Source organism: Somniosus microcephalus, chromosome 25 (assembly GCF_052327205.1).
Source record: "Somniosus microcephalus isolate GS21.2 chromosome 25, FLI_Smic_1.0, whole genome shotgun sequence".
Taxonomy (NCBI): Eukaryota; Metazoa; Chordata; class Chondrichthyes; order Squaliformes; family Somniosidae; genus Somniosus; species Somniosus microcephalus.
Window position 1 is genome coordinate 37,197,424 of NC_141011.1, and position 27,814 is coordinate 37,225,237.

Here is a 27,814-nt window from a genome sequence, read left to right on the forward strand (position 1 = left end):
CTTGACCTTGTGCGATTGTGTAAAATGGGTGGCAGAGAGTTGGCAGCCCGTTTTACAGCTCCCTCGATTTTGGAAAAAAAATCGGAAGAGATGTAAAACTGGCTGCCGACTCGCCATCACCCACGTTATACTATCGCACAAAGTTAAGATCTACCCTCTTGTGTTCATACCTGCCCCTTAATAGAAGACATTTTCCAAGGCAGGTCACATAACTGGAGAAAGGACACCGCGCAGTAATGGAGGAGTTCGGAGAGATGCCTCGATAGCATGTTTCTGAGGAGGGAGAGAGGTAGCGAGGCAAAGAGCTTCAGAGAGGGAATTGCAGAGTTTAGGGCACAGCCGGGTGAAGGTGGTGCGTGTGGGGTACACGAGAGGTCCGAGGTGGCGCACTAACGGATACAGGCGGGGACAGAGAGCTCGAGGAGTTTGCAGAAGTAGTTGGGGGATAGGGACAAAACAGTGAAGGATTCTATACAAGAGCAAGGTTTATTATGGCAAGTGTGTCTGGTTTTATTTTTTATTATACATCAAATAGACTTAATAAAACAGAATCTTCTTCCAGGACACAGGAATTGCTGACAAAAGGTCTGAATTACTTCAGATTGTTACAGCATCCCATTACAAATATGACATGGAGAAAACCACAACCGAATGTTGCTATTGAGTGATCTGTAAAAGCATTTTTTAAATCTTTTATACAGGGAAAAGAACCAAAAAAATCTACATACATAAAAATAATCATATATGTGCACGTTCTCTTTAATTTATGCGATATGGAGAAGATGTTTAGCAGCTGGTCTCTGTTCCGGTCCAACCTCTTACCACTGTCTGCACATATTCTCCTCAACCATCTGTGTCAATCCTGTGTGCTGTGGAGGGAATCAGAGGGAGCCGTTATTCCGCAGTTACAGACCATACATCTACACGCAGAAATAGCAAAAGCTGGCAGCAGCTTCAAAAAAAAAAGCCAATGAGGCAAAAATAATCTTTATTAGACAAGAAGTTAGACTGAAAGCGCAGTGGGATACATGTTCGGAACATTTCCATCACTCTCATAAAAGGGAAAAATACCCAAAGTGAATAAAAGCTCAGATCGCAGCAGTGAACTTAGAAACTATTGAAGGGGACATTCGTGTTGATCACAAGGGATTTATTTTCTATGTGGATTTGGAGACATGGGAGGTGCTCAACACCATGGCTAGCTTCCATTTCCTTTCTTAAGCCAATTTTCTATCCAGCAACAGACCTTACATTTATCTCCCATTCTGTGATTCTATATCTTAGTCATTAATGTCAAACCTTACCAACAGCTTTCTAGAGCGCTCCTGTCGACTAGGTCAGTAATATCTTATTTTGGGGGTGGGGGGAGAGAGAGAAAGAGAGGGTGAATGTCCAGCAAGCCAGTTAAACATTAAGCCGGTTAATCCCTTTCCTGAATCCATGCTGACTGCTATACTTGTTAAGTGCTCACATACCAGATCTCTCAAAATCATTTGAAACTCTTTCCCGACAACTGATGTTAAACTAACTGGTCTGTGATTTTCAGGTCTGCCTCTTTATAACTAATGAAGTTGTGTCAGCCCAAAGCCAATCTCAGGAAGCCCGTCCAAAGTTAACAAACTTACAAAAAGGTCAATTACAAGTTTTATTAATTTCATTTCCCATAAGATTCAAGGTTGCGAGATGTCTGGGCAGTTGGTGAGTACAGACTTCCTGTTGTTAAAAATAATACATGTTGGTTACTTCGCTTTTTGGTTTTACCGCCCACGAGAGAATAGTGTTAATACAAACGCACCGGCTGTAAGCAGTGGGGACTGTACTCTGATCTCCGCTGTGTGTGGCTGATGGGACAGCCTCAGGAGCAATGGAAACCCACATTGGGCAACGATTTTCAATGTTCCCAGAAGGCTACTCCTTTTATTCCCTGCGGCTCGGCGTCAAGTTTTATCCGATAACCCTCCTGTGCAGCGCCTTGGGACGTTTTACTACATTAAAGGCGCTATATAAATACAAGTTGTTGTTGTATGACTTTATTAGTCCAAAGTCCACCCAAACTTATCACATTCACAGCTGGATATTAATGCTGCGATACCTACTCTATTACAAGCCATAAGTAAGTTTGTACTCATGGCTCTGGGGCACCTCAGCGGAGTCCTGTTCTCCTGAAGTAACAGCAAACTAATCTACTCCCTCTCTCTCTTTCAGATAAAAAAAGACTTGCATTTTTATAGCGTCTTTCACGACCACCGAACGTCTCAAAGCGCCTTTAAAATTAAAAAAGGGCAGTAGACAGAAGGCTTGAAACTATAGACCGGTTAGCCTAACATCTGTGGTAGGTAAAATTTTGGAGTCCATTATTAAGGAGACAGTAACAGGACATTTGGATAATCATAATTTAATAGGACAAAGTCAGCATGGTTTTATGAAGGGGAAGTCATGTTTGACAAATTTGCTGGAGTTCTTTGAGGAAGTAACATATAGGGTGGATAAAGGGGAACCAGTGGACGTAGTGTATTTAGACTTCCAAAAGGCATTTGACAAGGTGCCACACAAAAGATTATTGCTTAAGATAAAAAATCACAGGATTGGGGGTAATATTCTGGCATGGATAGAGGATTGGCTATCTAACAGAAGGCAGAGAGTTGGGATAAATGGTTCATTCTCAGACTGGCAATCAGTAACTAGTGGTGTTCCGCAGGGGTCAGTGCTGGGTCCCCAACTCTTTACAATCTATATTAACGATTTGGAGGAGGGGACCGAGTGTAACATATCAAAGTTTGCAGATGATACTAAGATGGGAGGGAAAGTAGTGAGCGAGGAGGACATAAAAAACCTGCAAGGGGACGTAGACAGGCTAAGTAAGTGGGCAGAGATTTGGCAGATGGAATACAATACTGGAAAGTGTGAGGTTATGCACTTTGGCAGGAAAAATCGTAGAGCAAGTTATTATCTTAATGGCAAGAAACTGGAAAGTACTGAAGTACAAAGGGATCTGGGGGTCCTGGTGCACGAAACTCAAAAGGTTAGTATGCAGGTGCAGCAAGTGATTAAGAAGGCCAATGGAATGTTGGCTTTCATTGCTAGGGGGATAGAATATAAAAATAGGGAGGTATTGCTTCAGTTGTACAGGGTATTGGTGAGACCGCACCTGGAATACTGCGTACAGTTTTGGTGTCCATACTTAAGAAAGGACATACTTGCTCTCGAGTCAGTACAAAGAAGGTTCACTCGGTTAATCCCGGGGATGAGGGGATGGACATATGAGGAGAGGTTGAGTAGATTGGGACTCTACTCATTGGAGTTCAGAAGAATGAGAGGCGATCTTATTGAAACATATAAGATTGTGAAGGGGTTGGATCGGGTGGATGCGGGGAGGATGTTCCCGATGATGGGTGAAACTAGAACTAGGGGGCATAGTCTTAGAATAAGGGGCTGCTCTTTCAAAACTGAGATGAGGAGGAACTACTTCACTCAGAGGGTGGTAGGTCCATGGAATATGCTGCCCCAAAAAGCTGTAGAAGCTACATCATTACATAAATTTAAAACAGAAATAGACAGTTTCCTAGAAGTAAAGGGAATTAAGGGTTACGGGGAGGGGGCAGGAATTTGGACATGAGTCTAGGTCCGGATCGGTCATGGCCCTGTGGGTAGCAGAGCGGGCCCAGGGGCTGTGTAGCCTGATCCTGCTCCTATTTCGTGTGTCTAATTCTGTTAGATTCAGGAGATGGTTCTGTGATAGTGGATTGGCGGTTAGGATCAGATCAGCCATGATCTTATTGAATGGCGGAGCAGGCTCGAGAGGCCGATTGGCCTACTCCTGCTCCTATTTCTTATGTTCTTATGTTCTAGCCAATGAAGTACTTTTGAAGTGGAGTCACTGTTGTAATGTGGGAATGTATGCAAGATAGCTTTCTAGATCAGTATGTTGAGGAACCAACTAGGGAACAGGCTATTTTAGATCTAGTATTGTGCAATGAGAAAGGATTAATTAATAACCTTGTAGTAAAGGGGCCTTTAGGAAAAAGTGACCATAATATGATAGAATTTTATATTGAGTTTGAAAGTGATTTAGTTAAATCCGAAACTAGCGTCTTAAATCTAAACAAACTACATAGGTATGAGGGGAGAGTTGGCTGAGGTAGATTGGGAAACTACATTAAAAAGGTATGAAGGTAGAGAAGCAATGGCTAGCATTTAAAGAATTAATACATAATTTACAACAAATATACATTTCTTTAAGGCACAAAAACCCCACAGGAAAAGTGGTCCAACCGTGGCTAACAAGAGAAGTTAAAGATAGTATTAGATCAAAGGAAGAGGCTTATAATGTTGCCAAAAAGAGTAGCAAGCCTGAGGATTGGGAGGGTTTTAGAATTCAGCAAAGGAGGACCAAGAAATTGATAAAGAAAGGCAAAATAGAATATGAGAGTAAACTAGCGAGAGACATAAAAACAAACTGTAAAAGCTTCTATAGGTATGTAAAAAGGAAAAAAGATTAGCGAAAGTAAATGTGGAAGGCTGAGACAGGAGAAATTATAATGGGGAATAAGGAAATGGTAGAGAAATTAAACAAATACTTTGTGTCTGTCTTCACGGAAGAAGACGCAAAAACTTCCCAGAAATAGCGGAGAACCAAGGGTCTAGCGAGAATGAAGAGCTGAAAGAAATTAGTATTAGTAAAAAAAATAGTACTGAAGAAATTAATGGGATTGAAAGCCGATAAATCCCCTGGACCTGATGGCCAACATCCTAGGGTTTTGAAAGAGGTGGCTACGGAGATAGTGGATGCATTGGTTGTCATTTTCCAAAATTCCAGATTCTTGAACGGTTCCCGCAGATTGGAAGGTAGCAAATGTAGCCCCACTATTTAAAAAAGGGGGGAAGAGAGAAAACGGGGAACAATAGACCAGTTAGCCTGACATCAGTAGTAGGGAAAATGTTAGAATCTATTATTAAGGACATGGTAACAGGGCACTTGGAAAATAATAATAGGAGTGGGCAGAGTCAACACGGATTTATGAAAGGGAAATCGTGTTTGATGAATCTGTTCAGAGTTTTTTTGAGGTTGTAACTAGCAGAATAGATAAGGGGATGTGATGTATTTAGATTTTCAGAAGGCATTTGATAAGGTGCCACACAAGAGGTTATTAAACAAAATTAGGGCTCATGGGATTGGGGGTAATATACTAGCATGGATTGAGGATTGGTTAACTGACAGAAAACAGTAGGAATTAAACGGGTCATTTTCGGGTTGGCAGGCTGTAACTAAGTGGGGTACCGCAAGGATCAGTGCTTGGGCCTCAGCTATTCACAATCTACATCAATGATTTGGATGAGGGGACCCAAATGTAATATATCCAAGTTTGCTGATGATACAAAGCTGGGTGGGAATGTAAGTTGTGAGGAGGATGCAAAGAGGCTTCAAGGGGATATAGACAAGCTAAGTAGTGGGCAAGAACATGGTAAATGGAATATAATGTGGAGAAATGTGAAGTTATCCACTTTGGTAGGAAAAATAGAAAAGCAGATTATTTTTTAAATGATGAGAGATTGGGAAATGTTGGTGTTCAGAGGGACCTGGGTGTCCTTGTACACGAATCACTGAAAGTTAACATGCAGGTACAGCAAGCAATTAGGAAAGCAAATGGTATGTTGGCCTTTATTACAAGAGGATTTGAGTATATGAGTAAAGAGGTCTGCTGAAAGGGGAGGTGAGGGGAAAATGTGTTTGGTGGTGGGATCACACTGGAGGTGGCAGAAAATGATCCATTGAATGTGCAGGCTGGTGGGGTGAAAGGTGAGGACAAGGGGAACCCTATCGTGGTTCCGGGAGGGAGCGGCAGGAGTGAGGGCAGATTCTGCAATTATATAGGGCCCTGGTGAGACCACGCCTGAAGTACTGTGTATAGTTTTGGTCTCCTTACCTAAGGAAGGATATACTTGTCATAGAGGGAATGCAATGAAGGTTCACCAGACTGACTCCTGGACGTACAATCCCTCTACACCTCCATCCCCCACCAGGATGGCCTGAGGGCGCTCCGCTTCTTCCTTGAACAGAGGCCCAACCAGTCCCCATCCACCACCACCCTCCTCTCTGCCTGGCTGAACTTGTTCTCACGTTGAACAACAACTCCTTTGACTCCACTCACTTCCTCCAAATCAAAGGTGTTGCTATGGGAACCTGCATGGGTCCTAGCTATGCCTGCCTTTTCGTGGGATATGTGGAACACTCTTTGTTCCAGTCCTACTCGGGTCCCCTCCCTCACCTCTTTTTCCAGTACACTGATGACTATTGGTGCCATTTCCTGCTCTCGCCCTAAACTAGGTAATTTCATTCACTTTGCTTCCAATTTCCACCCTTCCCTCACCTTCACATGGTCCATCTCCTACTCTTCCCTTCCTCGACTTCTCCGTCTCCATCTCTGGGGATAGGTTATTGACAAACATTCACTACAAGCCCACTGACTCCCACAGCTACCTGGACTACACTTCCTCCCACCCCGCTTCCTGTAAGGACTCTATTCCAGTTTCTCAGTATCTGCTCTGACGATGCCACCTTCCATGCCAGTACTTCCGACATGTCTTCCTTTTTCCTCAACTGAGGGTTCCCCTCTACTGTGGTTGACACGGCACTCGACCGGGTCCGTTCTATCTCCCGCACTTCTGCCCTCACCCCTTCCCCTCTCTCCCAGAACCACGATAGGGTTCCGCTTGTCCTCACCTTTCACCCCACCAGCCTCCACATTCAATGGAACATCCTCCGCCATCTCCAGCGTGATCCCACCACCAAACACATTTTCCCCTCACCTCCCCTTTCAGCATTCCGAAGGGACCACTCCCTCTGCGACACCCTGGTCCACTCCTCTATCACCCCCAACATCCCTTCCCCTTCGCCCGGCACCTTCCCATGCAAGCGCAGGAGATGCAACACCTGCCCTTATACCGCCCCCCTTCCCACTGTCCAGGGCCCCAAACACCCCTTCCAGGTGAAACAGCGATTTACTTGTACTTCTTGCAATCTAGTATACTGTATTCGCTGCTCACGATGCGGTCTCCTCTACATTGGGGAGACCAAACGCAGATTGGGTGACCGCTTTGCGGAACACCTCCGTTCAGTCTGTAAGGGGGACCCCGAGCTTCCAGTCGCCTGTCACTTTAATTCTCCGCTTCACTCCCACTCTGATCTCTCTGTCCTCGGCCTATTACATTGTTCCAATGAAGCTCAACGTAAGCTCGAGGAACAGCACCTCATCTTTCGATTAGGCACTTTACAGCCTTCCGGACTCAACAATTTCAGATCATAACCTCGGCCCCTATTCATATATATTTTTTTATCCACATTTTGTCTGTCTTTTTTTCTTCTCTCCCACATGGCAGCTGTCTTCCATTCTGCCAGCGCAATTTACACTTCATCTCGAGCCATCCTTTGTTTCTTAACCTGTCCCATTACCGTCTCCTTTTTCCTTGAATATCTCTTAATGTCTCTTAACCTCTCCTGCCTTCTATCCTATCACAGACTTTCCCTTTTGTTCTTTCATTCCCCCCCCCCCCCCATTTCCCAGCCTCTTCACTTGCTTAAAAATCTGTGCCATTTCCTGCTTTTTTCCAGTTCTGACGAAAGGTCATCGACCTGAAACGTTAACTCGGTTTCTCTCTTCACAGATGCTGCCTGACCTGCTGAGTATCTCCAGCATTTTCTGTTTTTATTTTTGATTCCTGGAAGGAGAGGGTTGTCCTATGAGGAGAAATTGAGTAGAATGGAGCTATACTCTCTGGAATTTAGAAGAATGAGAAGTGATCTCATTGAAACATACACAATTCTTAGAGCTTGACAGGATGTTTCCCCTGACTGGGGAGTCTAGAACCAGGGGTCACAGTCTCAGAATAAGGGGTCGGGCATTTAGGACTGAGATGAGGAGAAATGTCTTCACTCAGAAGGTGGTGAATCTTTGGCATTCTCTACCCCAGAGGGCTGTGGAGGCTCAGTCGTTGAGCATATTCAAGACAGAGATCGATAGATATTTGGATATTAAGGGAATCAAGTGATATGGGGATAGTGCAGCAAAGTGGAGTTGAGGTAGAAGATCAGCCATGATCTTATTGGACAGCAGAGCAGGCTCGAGGGGCCAAATGGCCTGCTCCTGCTCCTATTTCTTATGTTCTTATATTCTTATATTCATTCCTGATTTAAACTTTATCAGCCGACTGTGGCACTCAGGTTACATGATCTGCAGAGGCCTCACTCTTATCTATACTTTCTCAAGGTTGTAGACCCAGTTCATTCTTCTCTTTGTATTTTCTATTACCCCACTGCTTCTACTCTCCAAACCTTATTTTCCTGTTCCGGCGGTTTGCTCAAAATCAGGTTCTCTCGTGGGGATGTGACTGGCTGCACATACTAACTGGAACTAACTTTGCTTACCCACGAGGCCTGTGTTAGCCATTTTATCACAGTTTAGTGCTAAAACCTACACAGAAGCACCGTTATTTTTTAACACCCACCTCCACTTTTAAGCTTCCCCTTATTATCTACCAGCAAAAGGTGGTAGAGAGAAAACGGGGAATTATAGACTGGTAAGCCTAACATCGGTAGTGGGGAAAATGCTAGAGTCCATTATAAAAGATGTAATAGCAGAGCACTTGGAAAACAGTGACAGGATCGGACAAAGTCAACATGGATTTACAAAAGGTAAATCGTGCTTGACTAATCTACTGGAATTTTTTGAGGATGTAACTGGTAGAATACATAAGGGAGAACCAGTGGATGTGATGTATTTGGACTTTCAGAAGGCTTTTGATAAGGTCCAGGGGGAGTGTTTGTTAGTGCTCTGGGGGAGGGTTTAAACTAAAATGGCAGGGGGTTGGGAACCTGAGCGGGGAGACAGAGGAAAGGGAAACAAGGATAAAAGCAGAAGACAGGAAGGAGAAAAGCAAAAGTGGCAGACAGAGAAATCAAGGGTTTAAATCAAACATGGCCACAGTAAATAATAATTCTAAAAGATCTAAGAGCGTTAAAAAAACAAGCCTGAAGGCTTTGTGTCTTAATGCGAGGAGCATTCGCAATAAGGTGGATGAATTAGCTGCGCAAATAGAGGTTAACGAATATGATATGATTGGGATTACAGAAACATGCCTCCAGGGTGGCCACGGCTGGGAACTCAAAATCCAGGGGTATTCAATATTCAAGAAAGATAGGCGAAAAGGAGGTGGGGTAGCATTGCTGGTTAAAGAGGGGATTAACACAATTGTAAGGAAGGATATTAGCTCTGATGATGTGGAATCTGTATGGGTAGAACTGAGAAATACCAAGGGGCAGAAAACGTTAGTGGGAGTGGTATATAGACCTCCAAACAGTAATGCGGAGGTCGGGGATAGCATTAAAAGGGAAATTAGAAAAGCGTGCAATAAGGGCACAGCAGTTATCATGGGTGACTTTAATCTACATATAGATTGGGCTAACCAAATTAGTAACAATACTGTGGAGGAGGAATTCCTGGAGTGTATACGGGATGGTTTCCTGGACCAATATGTCGAGGAACCAACTAGAGATCAGGCCATCTTAGACTGGGTATTATGTAATGAGAAAGGATTAATTAGCAATCTTGTTGTGCGAGGCCCCTTGGGGAGGAGCGATCATAATATGATGGAATTCTTTATTAAGATGGAGAGTGAAGTAGTTGACTCAGAGACTAGCGTCCTGAATTTAAATAGAGGAAACTACGATGGTATGAGGCGCAGGTTGGGTAGGATTGATTGGGGAATGTCACTCAAAGGGTTGACGGTGGATAGGCAATGGCAAACATTCAAAGATCGCATGGATGAACTACAGAATTTGTTCATCCCAGTTTGGCATAAAAATAAAACAAAAAATGTGACTCAACCGTGGCTAACAAGGGAAATTAGAGATAGCATAAGATCCAAGGAGAAGACATATAAATTGGCCAGAAAAAGCAGTAAACCTGAGGATTGGGAGCAGCTTAGGATTCAACAAAGGAGGAAAAAGGGATTAATTAAGAGGGGGAAAATAGAGTATGAGAATAAGCTTGCAGGGAACATAAAAACTGACTGTAAAAGCTTTTATAGATATGTGAAGAGAAAAAGATTGGTGAAGTCAAGCATAGGTCCCTTGCAGTCAGAATCAGGGGAATTTATAATGGGGAACAAAGAAATGGCAGACCAATTAAATACATAGTTTGGTTCTGTCATAACAAAGGAGGACACAAATAACCTCCCAGAGATGTCGGGGAACATAGGGTCTAATGAAAGGGTGGAACTGATAGAAATCAGTATTTGTTGGGAAATGGTGTTAGAGAAATTGAAGGGATTGAAGGCCGATAAATCCCCAGGGCCTCTCAATCTACATCCTAGGGTACTTAAGGAAGTGGCCCTAGAAATAGTGGATGCATTGCTGGTCATCTTCCAAAATTCGATAGACTCTGGAACAGTACCCATGGATTGGAGGGTAGCTAATGTTACCCCACTGTTCAAAAAAGGTGGTAGAGAGAAAACAGGGAACTACAGACCGGTAAGCCTGACATTGGTAGTGTGGAAAATGCTAGAGTCCATTATAAAAGATGCAATAGCAGAGCACTTGGAAAACAGTGACAGGATCGGACAAAGTCAACATGGATTTACAAAAGGTAAATCGTGCTTGACTAATCTACTGGAATTTTTTGAGGATGTAACTGGTAAAATAGATAAGGGAGAACCAGTGGATGTGGTGTATTTGGACTTTCAGAAGGCTTTCGATAAGGTCCCGCATAAGAGATTAGCGTGTAAAGTTAAGGCACATGGGATTGGGGGCAAGGTCTTGACTTGGATAGAGAACTGGTTGGCAGACAGAAAGCAAAGAGTTGGAATAAACGGCTCCTTTTCCGAGTGGCAGACAGTGACTAGTGGGGTACCGCAGGGATCGGTCCTTGGACCCCAGCTATTCACAATATATATTAATGATCTAGACAAGGGAACTAGATGTAATATCTCCTAATTTGCAGACGACACAAAGCTGGGTGGGCGTGTGTGCTGTGAGGAGGATGCCGAGAAACTCCAGTATGATTTGGACAGGTTGGGTGATTGGGCAGATGTATGGCAGATGCAGTATAATGTGGATAAATGCGAGGTTATCCACTTTGGTGTCAAAAACAGGAAGGCAGATTATTATCTGAACGGCAATAGACTGGGAGAATGGGAAGTGCAACGAGTCCTGGGTGTCCTTGTGCACCAGTCGCTGAAGGTAAGCATGCAGGTGGTTAAGAAGGCAAATGGTATGTTGGTCTTCCTAGCAAGAGGATTCGAGTACAGGAACAAGGATGTCTTGCTGCAGTTGTACAGGGCCTTGGTGAGATCACACCTTGAGTATTGTGTGCAGTTTTGGTCGCCTTATCTGAGGAAGGATGTTCTTGCCATGGAGGGAGTGCAGCGAAGATTCACCAGACTGATGCCTGGGATGGCAAGAATGACATATGAGGAGAGATTGGGTCGATTGGGCTTATACTCGCTGGAGTTTAGAAGAATGAGAGGGGATCTCATTGAAACTTATAAAATTCTAACAGGACTAGACAGGCTAGATGCAGGAAGGATATTCACCGATGGCGGGGGAGTCCAGAACCAGGGGTCACAGTCTAAAGATAAGGGGTAAGCCATTTAGGACAGAAATGAGGAGGAATTTCTTCACCCAGAGAGTGGTGAACCTGTGGAATTCTCTACCACAGAAGGCAGTTGAGGCCAATTCATTAAATATAATCAAGAAGGATTTAGATATATTTCTTAAGGCTAAAGGGATCAAGGGATATGGGGAGAAGGCAGGGACAGAGTACTGAGTTTGGATGATCTCACTGAATGGCGGAGCAGGCTCGAGGGGCCGAATGACCTACTCCTGCTCCTATCTTCTATGTTTCTAAATCATCTTCAGCTGCTTCTTCACTGACCTTCCCTCCATCATATGGTCAGAAATAGGACTGTTCGCACAGTGTTCAGCTCCATTAGCAATTCCTCAGATAATGAATGCAGCACGATCCGGTCAACATCCAGGCTTGGGCTGATAAGTGGGAAGTAACATTTGTGCCACACAAGTGCCAGGCAAAGACCATCTCCAACAGGAGAGGGTCAACCACCTCCCCATGATATTCAATGCAGCATAAATCGACCAGCAAGTTCTGGAGATTCGCAACTCATGGCGTTATCTCTTCTCTTAATCCCCTGAACTTGCTGGCCGATTTGTACAATAATAACGGCATGCATCGTTAACACGCTGTTATTTTCCCAGCAAGATCTGGCTCATGATCTCCTTTAACTGAAGGTCAATGGGGGTGCGTGGGGTTCAATTTGAACATACTCACATTGCTTTGGTATCCTAAGGGACTCATTGTCTGCTGTCATGACCTGGTGCAGAACTCCTCGGAACATGTAAATTACTTTCAGACTCTTTTCCTCCCCAACACACGGGTCATAGAATCCTGGTACGCCTGTCTGTGATAAACACACAATGCGCGAGGAATTACTCAAACAAATGCACACGGCTTAATTCAGCAGGAAGAATCTAGGAACGTACACAACGCCGGGCCCTCCGAGCACTCTCTCTCTCCCCCCCCCCCCCCGGAAACTGGGAGGTTGGTGCGGCACCGAGTCACACAGACCAGAAAGGTCCTGGTTTCATCCTCGTCTGTGCTGAATCATAGTCAGGGCAGTAGTTGTGGAGCAGGAACAGGAACCGGTCAGGAGAGAGTTCGGGAGCGGCGGGGGGGGGAAAGAGATTTAGGATGAGAATGAGGGAGCTGTTAGGGATATAAGGGGAATGAAGATAAATCTTGCAAAGTTCCCACTCCTGATCATCTGTTGGGGAGGGCACAATTGCGGATTCTGGTCAAGGTAAAGAATTATGCTTGGTTGTGATGCCACCCATAGTCCAATATCCTACTGATAATCCTGTTTCGGTTCTCATATGCAAAATGGCCGCTTGTATTTGGCACATGGCACTGCACCTCAGCAAGAGTCACTACCATTTATAGAACGATCATTTCATTTGTGAAATTTAGTTACGGAAATTTCTTTGGAACTTGAATCTTGCTCACTGGCAGGTGGCAGCTTGGCTCAGTTGGTAGCACTCGGATCTCGGAGACAGAAAGTTGTGGGTTCAAGCCCCACTGCAGGACTTGAGCACATAACCTAGGCCAACAGTCCAGTGCAGTGCTGAGGGAGTGCTGCACTGTCAGATGAGACACTAAATCAAGGCTTCTTTAGATGACTGGAATAGATTAATAAAGAGCAGGGAGTTCTCCCAGTGTCCTAGCCAGCAGCTATCCCTCAACCCACACCATCAAAACAGATTAACTGGTCATCATCACATTGCTGTTTGTGGGACCTTGCTGTGCGCAAATTGGCTGCCACGTTTCCCACATTACAAGTGACTACACTGGCTGTAAAGTGCTTTGGGACGTCCTGAGATCATGAAAGGGGCTATATAAATGCAAGTCTTTCTTTCTTTCACTTCTATCCTGATCACTGCTGGGATACTTGTGGGGAGCCAACCAGTGCAGGTCAGGGAAACCTCAGGGAGGGAGTGAAGAATGGGGAGCAGGAGGTGGTAGTTGGGTGGGCGGGAGAAAGAGGAAAAAAAGAGCTGGAGAGTCGCTCCTGGTCCAGTGAGGGCGCAGTGGCAGGGTGGGCAACACAATGTCGGAGAAGTGCAGATCATTTTCAAACAAACATTTAGCCTCACCTTACACGCTTCAGTAAGGATGAGTTTCGACTCTTTCACCAGACACTGAAGAGGAACAGTCACATCAATCACCTTTGCCCTCTCGTTCCTCCCACTGTTGTCAGTCACGAACTTGCCGTACCAGGCATTGGTGATGATTAAGCCTGGAGGAGACAAGTGGACAGTTACACGTGTCCCAGCAATACCACGTTCACAACAGGCACACCCTGTACCACTGCACAAGCCAGTGAGACTCGAGAACAGAGATTCTCAAAATGGTTTCCTCAAGGGTCCTGAGGAGGGCATGAGGTCAGTGGATTCCTGTCTGTGTGGGGTCTGGCACAGTGCGACTCTATATTTGCCGATTTACAAGCGTTTTATTGCAATACACCAACAATAAAACATCTGTGGCGACTATAGCATTGCTTTTCTTCAGGTTGCTGAAACACTCTTGGTAGCCAGCACAGGGGGTCCCTGGAAGTATGAGGATACGGGCCCGAGGGGCGGTGTCCCGGGAGTATGAGGATACGGCCTTAGGGGCTGGGGGGGGGGGGGAGGTGTCCCAGGAGTATGAGGATACGGGCCCGAGGGGCGGGGGGAGGTGTCCCGGGAGTATGAGGACACGGACCTGAGGGGCTTTTGGGGGGGGGGGGGGGGGAGGTGTCCCAGGAGTATGAGGATACGGGCCCGAGGGGCGGGGGGAGGTGTCCCGGGAGTATGAGGACACGGACCTGAGGGGCTTGGGGGGGGGGGCGGGGTCCCAGGAGTATGAGGATACAGGCCCGAGGGGCGGGGGGAGGTGTCCCGGGAGTATGAGGACACGGACCTGAGGGGCTGGGGGTGCGGGGGAGGTGTCCCAGGAGTATGAGGATACAGGCCCGAGGGGCGGGGGGAGGTGTCCCGGGAGTATGAGGATACGGGCCTGAGGGGCTGGGGGTGGGGAGAGGTGTCCCGGGAGTATGAGGATATGGGCCTGAGAGGCGGGGGGGGGCGGTGTCCCGGGAGTATGAGGATACGGGCCCGAGGGGCGGGGGGAGGTGTCCCGGGAGTATGAGGATACGGGCCTGAGGGGCGGGGGGGGGGGGGGAGGTGTCCCGGGAGTATGAGGATACGGGCCTGAGAGGCGGGGGGGGCGGTGTCCCGGGAGTATGAGGATACGGGCCTGAGGGGCTGGGGGTGGGGGGAGGTGTCCCGGGAGTATGAGGATACGGGCCTGAGGGGTGGGGGGGGGGGGGGGGGGCGGTGTCCCGGGAGTATGAGGATACGGGCCCGAGGGGCGGGGGGAGGTGTCCCGGGAGTATGAGGATACGGGCCCGAGGGGCGGGGGGAGGTGTCCCGGGAGTATGAGGATACGGGCCCGAGGGGCGGGGGGATGTGTCCCGGGAGTATGAGGATACAGGTCCGGCAGGAGGATTGCTCCCTGAAAGTACATCAATATTAACAGGGGTCGCCCACACAGAGAAGATTGGAAACACTCCTCTATCATCATCTTTCGACACTATATATGGAGGCAGCCCAGAAATGGGAGGATATAGACTTTGGGAGGTGTGATTTCTCTACACGGCATTTATGCATCCACCAAGTCACAGAATTCCCCCCATCCCTTCTGTAAACAGTCGGGGCCTAAAGTGGTTTAAACTTTTCATAAATTGCTCTCTGCCGCAGTGCACACTATTTCACTAAGTTTGAGGTTTTTTTTAAAGTTATGAATTAATCTAATTTTTGTCCACCGGGTGGTGCTGTAGCCAATGCTGCTGCTAAGGTCAGGGGTTTTGCTTCCTGTATAGGTCAGCACAAGGTGGAATGCCAGGATGCTGGGTGCAGGCCTGTCTGTATGTGTTTCCCAGTTGTTAATAAAGTACTCGTGTTAATTCTAACATCTAGCCTCTTCGAGTTCCTTGTTTCACTTTCTGGATTTATCACATTTGGCGACGAGGTAACTAAAGGACCCTGAATAAAGAAGAAAAGTCTGCCGGGACGTTTAAACAACAAAATTACGAGCTACGGTTAGCTACCAGTTTCCGCTTTTGATATTCAAGCACAAACCTGGGAGGAATACTGTGAAGTGTTGGGTTATTTTTTCGAAGCAAATGAAAGAAATGATGCCGGAAAAAGGAAAGCCATTCTGCTTAGATCAGTGGGAAGCCAAACCTACAGTTTGATGAAGAATCTGCTCAGTCCTGAAAAGCCTGGAGACAAATCATTTGTTGAATTAGTGGCCTTGCTAAAAGAACATTTCAACCCTAAGCCTAGTGAGATTGTATAGCGGTTCAAGTTTAATTCAAGGAACAGAAAAGAGGAAGAGAGCATAATGGACTATGTAGTGGTGTTGCGTAAATTAGCACAAGATTGCAATTATGGGAACAACTTGAAGGAAATGCTGAGAGATAGGCTAGTTTGCGGAATTATGGACGACCGAATGCAGCGTAGATTATTATCCGAGACTGGGCTTACTTATGAAAAAGCATTGGAACTTGCTCAAGCCATAGAGACAGCGAACCGAGATGTAAAGGAAATACAGGGTTCAGACAGGGCTAATGCTACGCAAGTTGCAGGTCAGGTTGTTGTGCACAAGTTGAACATGCGTCAGAAACCACAACGTGAGCATGTGAAGGCATGTTATAGATGCAAGGGCGATCACCTGGCGAGTGAATGCCGGTTTCTGGAGGTAAAGTGCTACAAGTGTGGGAAACAAGGACACATAAAATGAGCTTGCAGGGCAAAATCACCTGTGGATGAATCCAAACCAAAAGGGGGAGGACAGCAAAACCAAGGGAGAGAAGTGAAAAAACATGGAGCACACCACATCAGCGGGGAAGCTGAGGAAGAAGAGGACATGTTCATAATGTATGGCATGTTAGAGAACATTACAAAAGTGGCTCCTATCACATTGCAACTGACAGTAAATGACTCTAAGGTGAACTTTGAAGTGGATACAGGGTGCGGTGTGACCATAATGAACAAGGCAGAGTACTCAAAATTGTGGAATCGTGCAAAAGTTCCAGAGTTAAAACCTTGCTCCCTGCATCTTAAAACATATACAGGTGAACGAGCAGCGACATTAGGTACAGCTAAGGTAACTGTGCAACACAGGGACACAGTGGAACAGCTACCTGTAGTTATAGTATCGGGTACCGGACCAAACCTGTTAGGTCGGGGCTGGATAAAAGAACTTAAATTAGACTGGGGAGCAGCACATCAAATAGATGCGGGCAAACAGTTGACTTTGCAAGAAGTGTTGAGTGAACATGAGAATGTGTTCAAGGAGGAACTTGGCACATTTAATGGCCCCCCAGCTAAGATTTATGTAGACAAGGAGGCACCGCCAAGGTTTTTTAAACAACGACCTGTGCCTTATGCCATGAAGCCAAAGGTAGAGGCTGAGCTTGACCGTCTATTGAGAACATACTGGAGCCAGTGAAATGTTCGGAATGGGCAGCTCCCATAGTACCTGTTTTAAAACCGGACAATTCGGTAAGACTCTGTGGAGACTATAAATTGACAGTCAATCGGGTGTCCAAACTAGAGCAGTATCCTATTCCCAAAACAGAGGATCTCTTTGCAAACCTGGCTGGAGGAAAGAAATTCACAACGTTGGATATGAGTCATGCCTACTTGCAGATTACACTGGATGACGAATCAAAGAAGTATGTCACCATAAATACACACAAGGGCTTGTTTACATATAACCGCTTACCATTTGGTGTCTCATCTAGTCCAGCTATCTTCCAGAAGGGATTCCACATGTTTCCATCTATCTGGATGACATTCTGGTGACGGGAAGAACCGACCAGGAGCATCTGAGCACTCAGAGAGGTACTACAGAGATTGGAGAGGGCAGGGTTCCGGCTCAAGAGGAGTAAGTGCACTTTCCTGGGGAATGAGGCAGTGTTCCTGGGACACAGAGTGGGCGCCACCGGGCTCCATCCACTCAAGGAGAAGGTACAAGCACTGCAGGACGCCCCTGCTCCTACAAATGTGGCTGAGTTAAAAGCTTACCTGGGACTGTTGAACTATTATAACAGGTTTTTACCAAACTGGTCAACAGTGTTAGCACCTCTTCACAAACTACTGCGCAAGGAGACACAGTGGCAGTGGGGAGAGGAGCAGGGGGTTTCATTTGAACAGTCCAAGAAACTGATGCTGTTGTCGGATGTGCTGGTTCACTACAATGCAGAGAAAGACATCATTCTCTCTTGTGACGCTTCACCTTACGGGGTGGGGGCAGTTCTTTCAGTTCCATCTTCCATGCAGTGTGAAAGACCAACAGGGTTTATGTCCCGAACTCTAACACCAGCGGAAAAAAACTATTCCCAGTTAGACAAAGAGGGGTTAGCAGTAATGTTTGGGTTACAGAGGTTCCACAAGTACATATATGGCAGGAAGTTCACCATATGCACCGATCATAAACCTCTTATCTCTCTTTTCAATGAAATGAAAGCAGTTCCACAGATGGTGTCACCCCGGATCCAGAGGTGGGCCGTGACGTTGAGGGCATATGAGTATGTCATCGTCTACAAGGCGGGCAAGTACCATGGGAACGCAGATGCCTTGAGCCGTCTTCCACTGCCAGGCACACCTGTCCGTGCAGCTCCAGAGGACAGAGTGTTGATGTTGGAGGACACTGACACAGCACTTGTGACTGCAGAGCAAGTAAGAACATGGACAGGTAAAGATCCAGTACTGTCTAGAGTTCGAGAATATGTGGTGAGGGGATGGCCACAGCATCCGGGAGGGGCTGACTTCACACCCTACAGTGTCAGGAAAACAGAGCTGAGTGTGCAGGATGGTTGCGTGTTGTGGGGAGCACGAGTGATTATTCCACAGCCAGCACGACAGTCTATCCTAGAGCAACTACATCAGTGTCATCCTGGGGTCGCGCATATGAAAGTCTTGGCTAGGAGTTACTTGTGGTGGCCAAAGCTAGACGAGGAGATAGAAAATCTGGTCAAGACATGCAGCACTTGTCAGGAACACCGGAAGGCACCAGCAGCGGCTCTTCTCCACCCCTGGGAGTGGCCGGATAAACCATGGAGAAGATTGCACTTAGATTATGCGGGTCCATTCATGGGAAAGATGTTCCTCAATCATTGATGCACATTCCAAATGGATGGATGTTTATCCTGTAAATTCTGCTTCCGCCACTATTACTATAGACTGCCTGCGTCGGAGCTTCAGTAATCAAGGGCTACCAGAGATCGTGGTAAGCGACAATGCCACTTGTTTTGTGAGTACAGAGACAAAAGAGTTCTTGAGGAAAAATGGCATAGTGCAGGTGACCTCGGCTCCATATCATCCGTCCGCAAATGGACTTGCGGAGAGCCGTACGAACATTTAAAGAGATGATGAAAAAAATGCAGAAGGGAGTTTAGCAGCCAAAGTGTCACAGGTTCTGTTCAGCTACAGAATAACACCTCAATCCACCACAGGACTCTCTCCTGCTGAGATGTTATTAGGTCGTAGACTACGCTCCACTCTTGACCTTGTCCACCCAGACCTAAAAAGGAAAATGGAAAACAGACAAAACAAACAAAAAGAGAACCATGACAAAAGAACAAAGAGCCAAAGTTTTGGAGAAGGAGATGCGGTCCTTACCAGGAATTTCAGTTATGGACCAAAGTGGATTCCTGGTTTCATAGACTCAATGACCGGTCCAGTATCATACAAGGTCATGTTGGGAGATGGTAGGGTAGTGCGCAAACATGTAGATCAGATACTTACCAGACAAGGGGAAATTGAAATGAAGGTTCCAGATGCAACGGCTGAGGACAGGTTGGCCCCCAGTTATTCAAGTGCCTCTGTGGTGACACCACCAGGGACAGAGACAATTCCACAGGAGCCCATTCGTAAAGAGGGAACAATCGTTGCAGAGTCAGATACTCCAAGCACTGCTCAGGAGCAGCTGGTGGCTTCACCACAAACAAGCAGGGACTTTACTGTTAGACGTTCACAAAGGACTTGCAAGCCACCAGAGAGATTGATACTGACCTGTTAGATTTGTCAAGTATGGAACATGGTGAATGGAGACTTGTGACCCTTAGGAATGGTTGTTTGTTAAGAAATTCATACTGAAATCTTAAGGGGGGAGGGATATAGTGATCTGGGTTGTTATGGTTGGGGTTGTCCACCGGGTGGTGCTGTAGCCAATGCTGTTGCTAAGGTCAGGGGTTTTGCTTCCTGTATAGGTCAGCACAAGGTGGAATGCCAGGATGCTGGGTGCAGGCCTGTCTGTATGTGTTTCCCAGTTGTTAATAAAGTACTCGTGTTAATTCTAACATCTAGCCTCTTCGAGTTCCTTGTTCCACTTTCTGGATTTATCACAGTCACTTTAGGTCAGCTGTGGCTCAGTGGGGAGCACACTCGCCTCTAAGTCAGTAGGTTGTGGGTTCAAGTCCCACTCCAGGGACTTGAGTATATAAAGCTAGGCTGACACTCCAGTGCAGTGCTGAGAGAGTGCTGCACTGTCGGAGGTGCCGTCTTTCGGATGAGATGTTAAACCGAGGCCCCATCTGCTCTCTCAGGTGGACGTAAAAGATCGCATGGCACTATTTCGAAGAGGAGCAGGGGAGTTATCCCCGGTGTCCTGGCCAATAGTTATTCCTCAACCAACATAACAAAAAGAGATTATCTGGTCATTATCACACTGCTGTTTGTGGGAGCTTGCTGTGTGCAAATTGGCTGCAGCGTTTCCTACATTACAACAGTGACTCCACTTCAAAAGTACTTCAATGGCTGTAAAGCGCTTTGAGATGTCCGGTGGTCGTGAAAGGCGCTATATAAATGCAAGTCTTTCTTTCTTTACAGCAATTCACAATCTACAGGAAACTCTTTGCTATCCGGCACCGACGGGACCGGCGTGGTGCCGGTTTATCAAAAAGTCCGGATTACAGAGAGGTATAGTTAAAAGGTACGAGAACTCCGTACACAGCAACAAATCCAGGCTTCCCTGTTGCTTAGCAACATGTGCAGGAATTCCGGCCACAGACCAAGCGTCCCTGTTGCTTAGCAACAAGTGTAGGAGCCCCAGTTACACAGCCACAGATCCAGGAACTGCCACTAATATGAAGTAAAACTTACCTGAACCTACTCCTGAATTTTGCCGGTTAACAGAGATTTCCGGTTATTTAGGTGCTGGTAAATCGAGAGTTTCCTGTACATGGCTTGGCTAATGCAGGGTTAACGGGTGATAAAGAAAATGCAACAAAAAACGTGACACAAATTTTAAAACAAACACGTTCTCACCCAGTTTAGACTCCTCTGTTTCTATAATTCTCCTCACAGACTCCTGCATCAACCGAACCTAAAACAAAACAAAAACTATTAAAGAACAGGTACAGCAAGCAATTAAGAAAGCAAATAGTATGTTGGCCTTTATTACAAGAGGATTTGAGTATGAGTAAAGACATCTTACTGCAATTATATAGGGCCTTGGTGAGACCACACCTGGAGTATTGTGTACAGTTTTGGTCTCCTTACCTAAGGAAGGATAAACTTGCCATAGAGGGAATGCAACGAAGGTTCACCAGACTGATTCCTGGGATGGGGGGGATTGTCCTAGGAGGACAGATTTAGTAGACTAGGCCTATATTCTCTAGAGTTTAGAAGAATGAGGGGTGATCTCATTGAAACATACAAAATTCTTACAGGGCTTGACAGGGTAGATGCAGGGAGGATGTTTCCCCTGACTGGGGAGTCCAGAACCAGGGGTCACAGTCTCAGAATAAGGGGTCGGTCATTTAGGACTGAGATGAGGAGAAATTTCTTCACTCAGAAGGTGGTGAATCTTTGGAATTCTCTACCCCAGAGGGCTGTGGAGGCTCAGTCGTTGAGTATATTCAAGACAGAGATCGATAGATTTTTGAATATTAAGGGAATCAAGGGATATGGGGATAGTGCAGTAAAGTGAAGATGAGGTAGATCAGCCATGATTTTATTGAATGGCGGAGCAGGCACGAGGGGCCAAACGGCCTACTCCTGCTCCTATTTCTTATGTTCTTAACTTCAGTACACAGATTACCTACCCCAAACAGCACTAGATTAACTTTCTTACTCGATACAGTAATAGGGACATTTGTGAACAACTTCTGCTGGCTTTATTTACACATTCTGTGAAGCACTTTGGGATGTTGTTCTACATTAAAGGCACCAAATAAATGCAAGTTGTTGTTAATAATAAAACATAGGAATCGCAGGACGTAAAAAGACCAAAGTCTATTGATCATCCTGGTAGTTGCATGATGCAAAAAAGAATGGAGTTGTTGACTAACTATCAAATCGGGAATTTAGGAGAAACTTCTTTACCCAGAGAATTCCAAAGATTCACCACCCTCTGAGTGAAGAAATTTCTCCTCATCTCAGTCCTAAATGCCAACCCCTTATTCTGAGACTGTGACCCCTGGTTCTGGACTCCCCAGTCAGGAGAAACATCCTCCGTAAACTTGAGCGCACCCAAAACTCTGCTGCCCGTATCCTAACTCGCACCAAATCGCGTTCGCCCATCACCCCTGTGCTTGACCAACATTGGCTCCCGGTCCGGCAACACCTGGATTTTAAAATTCTCATCCTTGTTTTCAAATCCCTCCATGGCCCTCGCCCCGCCCTATCTCTGTAACCTCCTCCAGCCCTACAACCCTCAGAGATCTCTGCGCTCCTCCAATTCTGGCCTCTTGCGCATCCCTGATTTTAATCGGCCCACCATTGGCAGCCGTGTATTCCACTGCCTAGGCCCTAAGCTCTGGAATTCCCTCCCTAAACCTCTCCGCCTCCTTTCCACCTCTCTTTCCTCCTTTAAGTTGCTCCTTGAAACCTACCTCTTCGACCAAACTTTTGGTCACCTGTCCCAATATCTCATGAGGAGAGATTGGGTCGACTGGGCTTATATTCGCTGGAGTTTAGAAGAATGAGAGGGGATCTCATTGAAACTTATAAAATTCTAACAGGACTAGACAGACTAGATGCAGGAAGGATGTTCCCGATGGCAGGGGAGTCCAGAACCAGGGGGCACAGTCTAAGGATAAGGGGTAAGCCATTTAGGACTGAGATGAGGAGGAATTTCTTCACCCAGAGAGTGGTGAACCTGTGGAATTCTCTACCACAGAAGGCAGTTGAGGCCAATTCATTAAATATATTCAACAAGGAGTTGGATATATTTCTTAAGGCTAAAGGGATCAAGGGATATGGGGAGAAAGCAGGGACAGGGTACTGAATTTGGATGATCAGCCACGATCGCATTAAATGGCGGAGTGGGCTCGAGGGGCCAAATGGCCGACTCCTGCTCCAATCTTCTATGTTTCTATGTTATGTTGCTCGGTGTCAAATTTTGTTTGATTACGCTCTTGTGACATGCCTTGTGACGTTTTACCATGTTAAAGGCGCTACATAAATACAACTTGTTGTTGTTGTTTGCTGCTAAGGAAAATTCAAACCGAAACCTTAACCTTAATAACGAACCTCCCCACGTCATGGGACATAGCAGCACAGTGGCAAAAATTGACTATTTTCCAAAAGCAACAGACTCTAGGCCTGGGTTACGCTAGAAATCTCCAGACACCCAATTCACAAACCAGGGAGGCCTCAGATAGCGAGTCAGTGTTCTAAAACGCTGCACTACAGACGCAGGCCATGACCCACAATTCCCCATGTTGGCGAGTCCCAAAAACTTGCATTTAGTCAGCACCTTTACGGTAAGGAGTGTCCCAAGGCGTTTCACAGGTAGGCGCAGACAAAACTGATGTGAGGGAGGCATAAGGAGGGGTGGCCGAAAGCTCAGCCGAACACATGAGCTTTTTGGGGAGGTTTTTGTTAAAAGGGTGGAGAGAGATTAAGAGGGAATTCCAGAGAGTAGGATCATGGGGACGGAAGGCACTGCCAGAGGGGCAGGGTGTCTGCAGTAAAAGGAGAGCGAGTCAGAGGAAATTGCAGCTAGGTTAGGGCAAGAGCAACGAAGGACAGGAAATCAAAGATTAAAAAACACACGGACACTGGAAAAAACAAACAGCTGGAAATACAAATTAGAGATGTTTCCACCAGCAGCTGGGGGAAAAAAACGTGTGTGTTCAGAGCTCTTGCCAGTATTTCGAAGAAGGGTCTTGGCCCAAATTGTTAACCTGCCCTTTCCAGGTTCAGGTACTGACGGACCTGAGTTTCTGTTTACATCAAGGGGCCTGCGCTGGTGCAAAGCTCTCTGGTGCCACGTGGTGGCAGAAATCTGGTACTACACCCAGCTGATTCTCCGAGGCACCTTGTAATTCCCAGCTAAGCACCTCCAGAATTTGGGTCTTAACAACAGGCGGAAGATGGGGTCACTTTCAGTCTTTCCCCTTTATCTAACTTGCTTCAGTGTTAACCTAGCGACTTCTAAACACTCAACTCACCCACAGAAGAATTGTTTTGTTCTAGTGATTAAGTAAGGAAGTGATCTTTTCCCACTGACAAAGTAATCTCCCTTTCCTCCCCTAAAGGTGCCGATTCCTTGCTGAGGTACAGTTCCACAGGTGCAGTCTGATTCCTTGTTTAATTGGCCTTTGTGTCAGCTAGGACAGTGAGTGTGGGCTGGATTACATCGGATATACGGCACAGAAACAGGCCATTCGGCCCAACCAGTCCATGCCGGTGTTTATGCCCCACTCGAGCCTCCTCCCGTCTTTCCTCATCTAACTCTATCAGCATAACCCTCTATTCCCTTCTCCCTCATACACTTGTCCAGCCTCCCCTTAAATGTATCTATACTATTCGCTTCAACCACTCCCTGTGGTAGCGAGTTCCACATTCTCACCACTCTCTGGGTAAAGAAGTTTCTCCTGAATTCCCGATTGGATTTCTTGGTGACTATCTTATATTGATGGCCTCTAGTTATGCTCTTCCCCACAAGTGGAAACATTCTCTATCCACTCTATCAAAACCTTTCATAATTTTGAAGACCTCTATTAGGTCACCCCTCAGCCTTCCTTTTTCAAGAGAAAAGAGACCCAGCCTGTTCATCCTTTCCTGATATGTATACCCTCGCATTTCTGGTATCATCCTTGTAAATCTTCTCTGCACCCTCTCCAGTGCCTCTATATCCTTTTTATATGGCGACCAGAACTGTACGCAGTACTCCAAGTGTGCTAACCAAGGTTCGATACAGGTTTAGCATAGCTTCCCTACTTTTCAATTCTATACCTCTAGAAATAAACCCGAGTGCTTGTTTTTTTTATGGCCTTGCTAACCTGCGTCGCAACTTTTAGTGATTTGTGTATTTGTACTCCGAGCTCCCTTTGTTTCTCTACCCCACCTAGACTCGCACCCTCCAAGTGATAAGTGACCTCACTATTCTTCCTACCAAAATGTAATCTCTCACATTTATCTGTGTTGAACTTCATTTGCCAATTATATGCCCATTCTGCAAGTTTATTAATGTCCTCAGTATTGACTATCCCTTCCAATTTGGTGTCATCTGCAAATTTAGAAATTGCATTTTTGATTCCAAAGTCTAAATCGTTAAGAACATAAGAAATAGGAGCAGGAGTAGGCCATTTGGCCCCTCGAGCCTGCTCCGCCATTTAATAAGATCATGGTTGATCAGCTCGGCTCAGCTCCATTTCCCTCCCCGCTCCCCATAACCCTTCACTCCCTTATTGTTCAAAAATCTGTCATTGTCCACCTTAAATATATTCAATGACCCAGCCTCCACAGCTCTCTGGCGCAGAGAATTCCACAGATTCACGACCCCGAGAGAAGAAATTCCTCCTCATCTCAGTTTTAAATGGGCGACCCCTTATTCTGAAACTATGCCTCCTAGTTCTAGATTCCCCCATGAGGGGAAACATCTTCAGTATCTTGTATGTTTCAAGAAGATCACCTCTCATTCTTCTAAACTCCAATGAGTACAGGCCCAACCTGCTCAACCTTTCTTCATAAGTCAACCCCTTCATCTCAGGAATCAACCTCGTGAACCTTCTCTGAATTGCCTCCTTTAATTGTGAACAACAGTGTTCCCAGCACTGATCCTTGTGGAATGCCACTACCCACCTTCTGCCACTGTGAATAATTACCCTTTACTCCTACTCTCTGCTTTCTGTCCTGAAGCCAGCTAGCTATCCATTCTGCTACTTGTCCTCTGACTCCGCATTCTCTGACCTTGTTCATCAGTCTCTTATGGGATACCTTATCGAAGGCCTTTTGAAAATCTAGATAAATTACATCTACTGCATTACCATTGTCTACTCTCTGTTACCTCTTCAAAAAATTCAATGAGATTGGTCAAGCAAGACTTTCCCTTTTGAAATCCATGCTGACTATTCACTACTATATTTTTGGTTTCTAGATGTTCTTCTATTTTCTCCTTTAGTAGGGATTCCATTATTTTTCCTAACACCGATGTTAAGCTACTGGACTATAATTCCCTGGACATGTTCTATCCCCCTTCTTAAATTATGTTAGCTATCCGCCAATCTTCTGGCACTACACTTTTTCTAACAAATTATTAAATATGCGTAGTAATGCCTCTGCTATCTCTCCCCTAGATTCTTTTAAAATGCATGGATGCAATCTATCTGGATCAGGAGTTTTATCCTCTGAGTTTGATTCGTTTATTTAATATAGCCCCTCTTTTTATTTTAAATGCACTTATCTCATTACTAATCTCATCATCTAATGTTATGTCCACCTGTTCTATCTCCCTGGTAAATACTGAAGCAAAGTAATTATTTAATATTTCTGCCATCTCTCTATGGTTACCTGTGGTTACTCCCAAAACAAGCGCTCTACTCGGAGCTCCGGCATGGCAAGAAAGCCCCAGGTGGGCAGAGGAAACGCCTCCTTGAAAAAGTGCAACATCCCCACCGATACCTGGGAACCCCTGGCCCAAGACCGCACAAAGTGGAGGAGAAGCATCCGGGAAGGCGCCGAACACCTCGAGACTCTTCGCCGGGAGCAAGCGCAAGCCAAGCGCAGGCAGCGCAAGGAACGCACGTCAACCCAAGCACCCCACCCACCCGCCCCTTCAACCACCGTCTGCCCCACCTGTGACAGAGACTGTAGGTCCCGCATTGGACTCATCAGTCACCTGCAAACTCATTTTTAATGTGGAAGCAAGTCATCCTCGGTTCCGAGGGACTGCCTAAGAAGATGACCTGTGGTATTACCTGTCTATCCCCTAATGACCCTATTCCCATCCCAACCTTCCTTTTTTTTTTTTAAATTGATGTGTCTGTAAAATATTTTACTATTTTGTTTTATGTTCCTTGATAATTTAATTTCATAGTTCCTCTTTGCCTTCCTAATTGCTTTTTTGACTTCTCTCCTAATCTCTTTGTATTCTTCCTTATCATGCACTCCCCTGCTGTCTATGTACTTTCCTTACCCTTAATTGTTCCCATACGGCTTTATTCATCCATGGAGTCTCATTAGTGTTTAATTTGTTCTTTCCTTTTAGGGGAATATATTTTTCTTCCACTCTGTTGAACACTGTTTTAAATGTTTCCCATTGCTATTCTACATCATTGTTTGCCAATATTGTTGCCCATTTTATTTTCTCCCAAGTTCAATTCTCAGCCCCTCAAAATCAGCTTCTCTCCAATCTATTACTCTGGTTATCATCATACTTATGTCCTTCTCAATTATCATCTTAAAGCGTGTTATATTATGGTTACTATTGCCTTTATGTTCCCCTACTTTTACTTCTCTTATCTGCTTTGGTTCATAGAAACATAGAAGATAGGAGCAGGAGTAGGCCATTCGGCCCTTCGAGCCTGCTCTGCCATTCAATGAGATCATGGCTGATCATTCAAATTCAGTACCCTGTCCCTGCCTTCTCCCCATATCCCTTGATCCCTTTAGCCTTAAGAAATATATCCAACTCTTTCTTGAATATATTTAATGAACTGGCCTCCACCGCCCTCTGTGGCAGAGAGTTCCACAGGTTCACCACTCTCTGGGTGAAGAAATTCCTCCTCATTTCAGTCCTAAATGTCCTACCCCTTATCCTTAGACGATGACCCCTGGTTCTGGACTCCCCGACCATCGGGAACATCCTTCCAGCATCTAGTCTGTCCAGACCTGAAAGAATTTTATAGGTTTCGATGAGATCCCCTCTCAATCTTCTAAACTCCAGTGAGTATAAGCCCAATCGACACAATC

The 27,814-nt window shown here is 45.8% G+C and overlaps 1 protein-coding gene across 3 annotated transcripts in view; it reads right to left on the reverse strand.

The window, feature by feature from the left end:
- Positions 1-485: 485 nt before the first annotated feature.
- Positions 486-27,814, reverse strand: part of LOC147100710 (dnaJ homolog subfamily C member 11) — a 65,265-nt gene continuing 37,936 nt past the window's right edge. For all 3 annotated transcript variants that reach the window (XM_085967239.1, XM_085967237.1, XM_085967238.1), the window contains 4 exons: positions 20,939-20,996; positions 13,718-13,860; positions 12,339-12,468; positions 486-869 (listed from right to left, as the gene is read on the reverse strand). In XM_085967239.1, the coding sequence (XP_085823365.1) occupies positions 844-869; positions 12,339-12,468; positions 13,718-13,860; positions 20,939-20,996 (357 nt within the window). In that variant the 3' untranslated portion in view covers positions 486-843. The remainder of the gene's footprint in view (positions 870-12,338; positions 12,469-13,717; positions 13,861-20,938; positions 20,997-27,814) is intronic.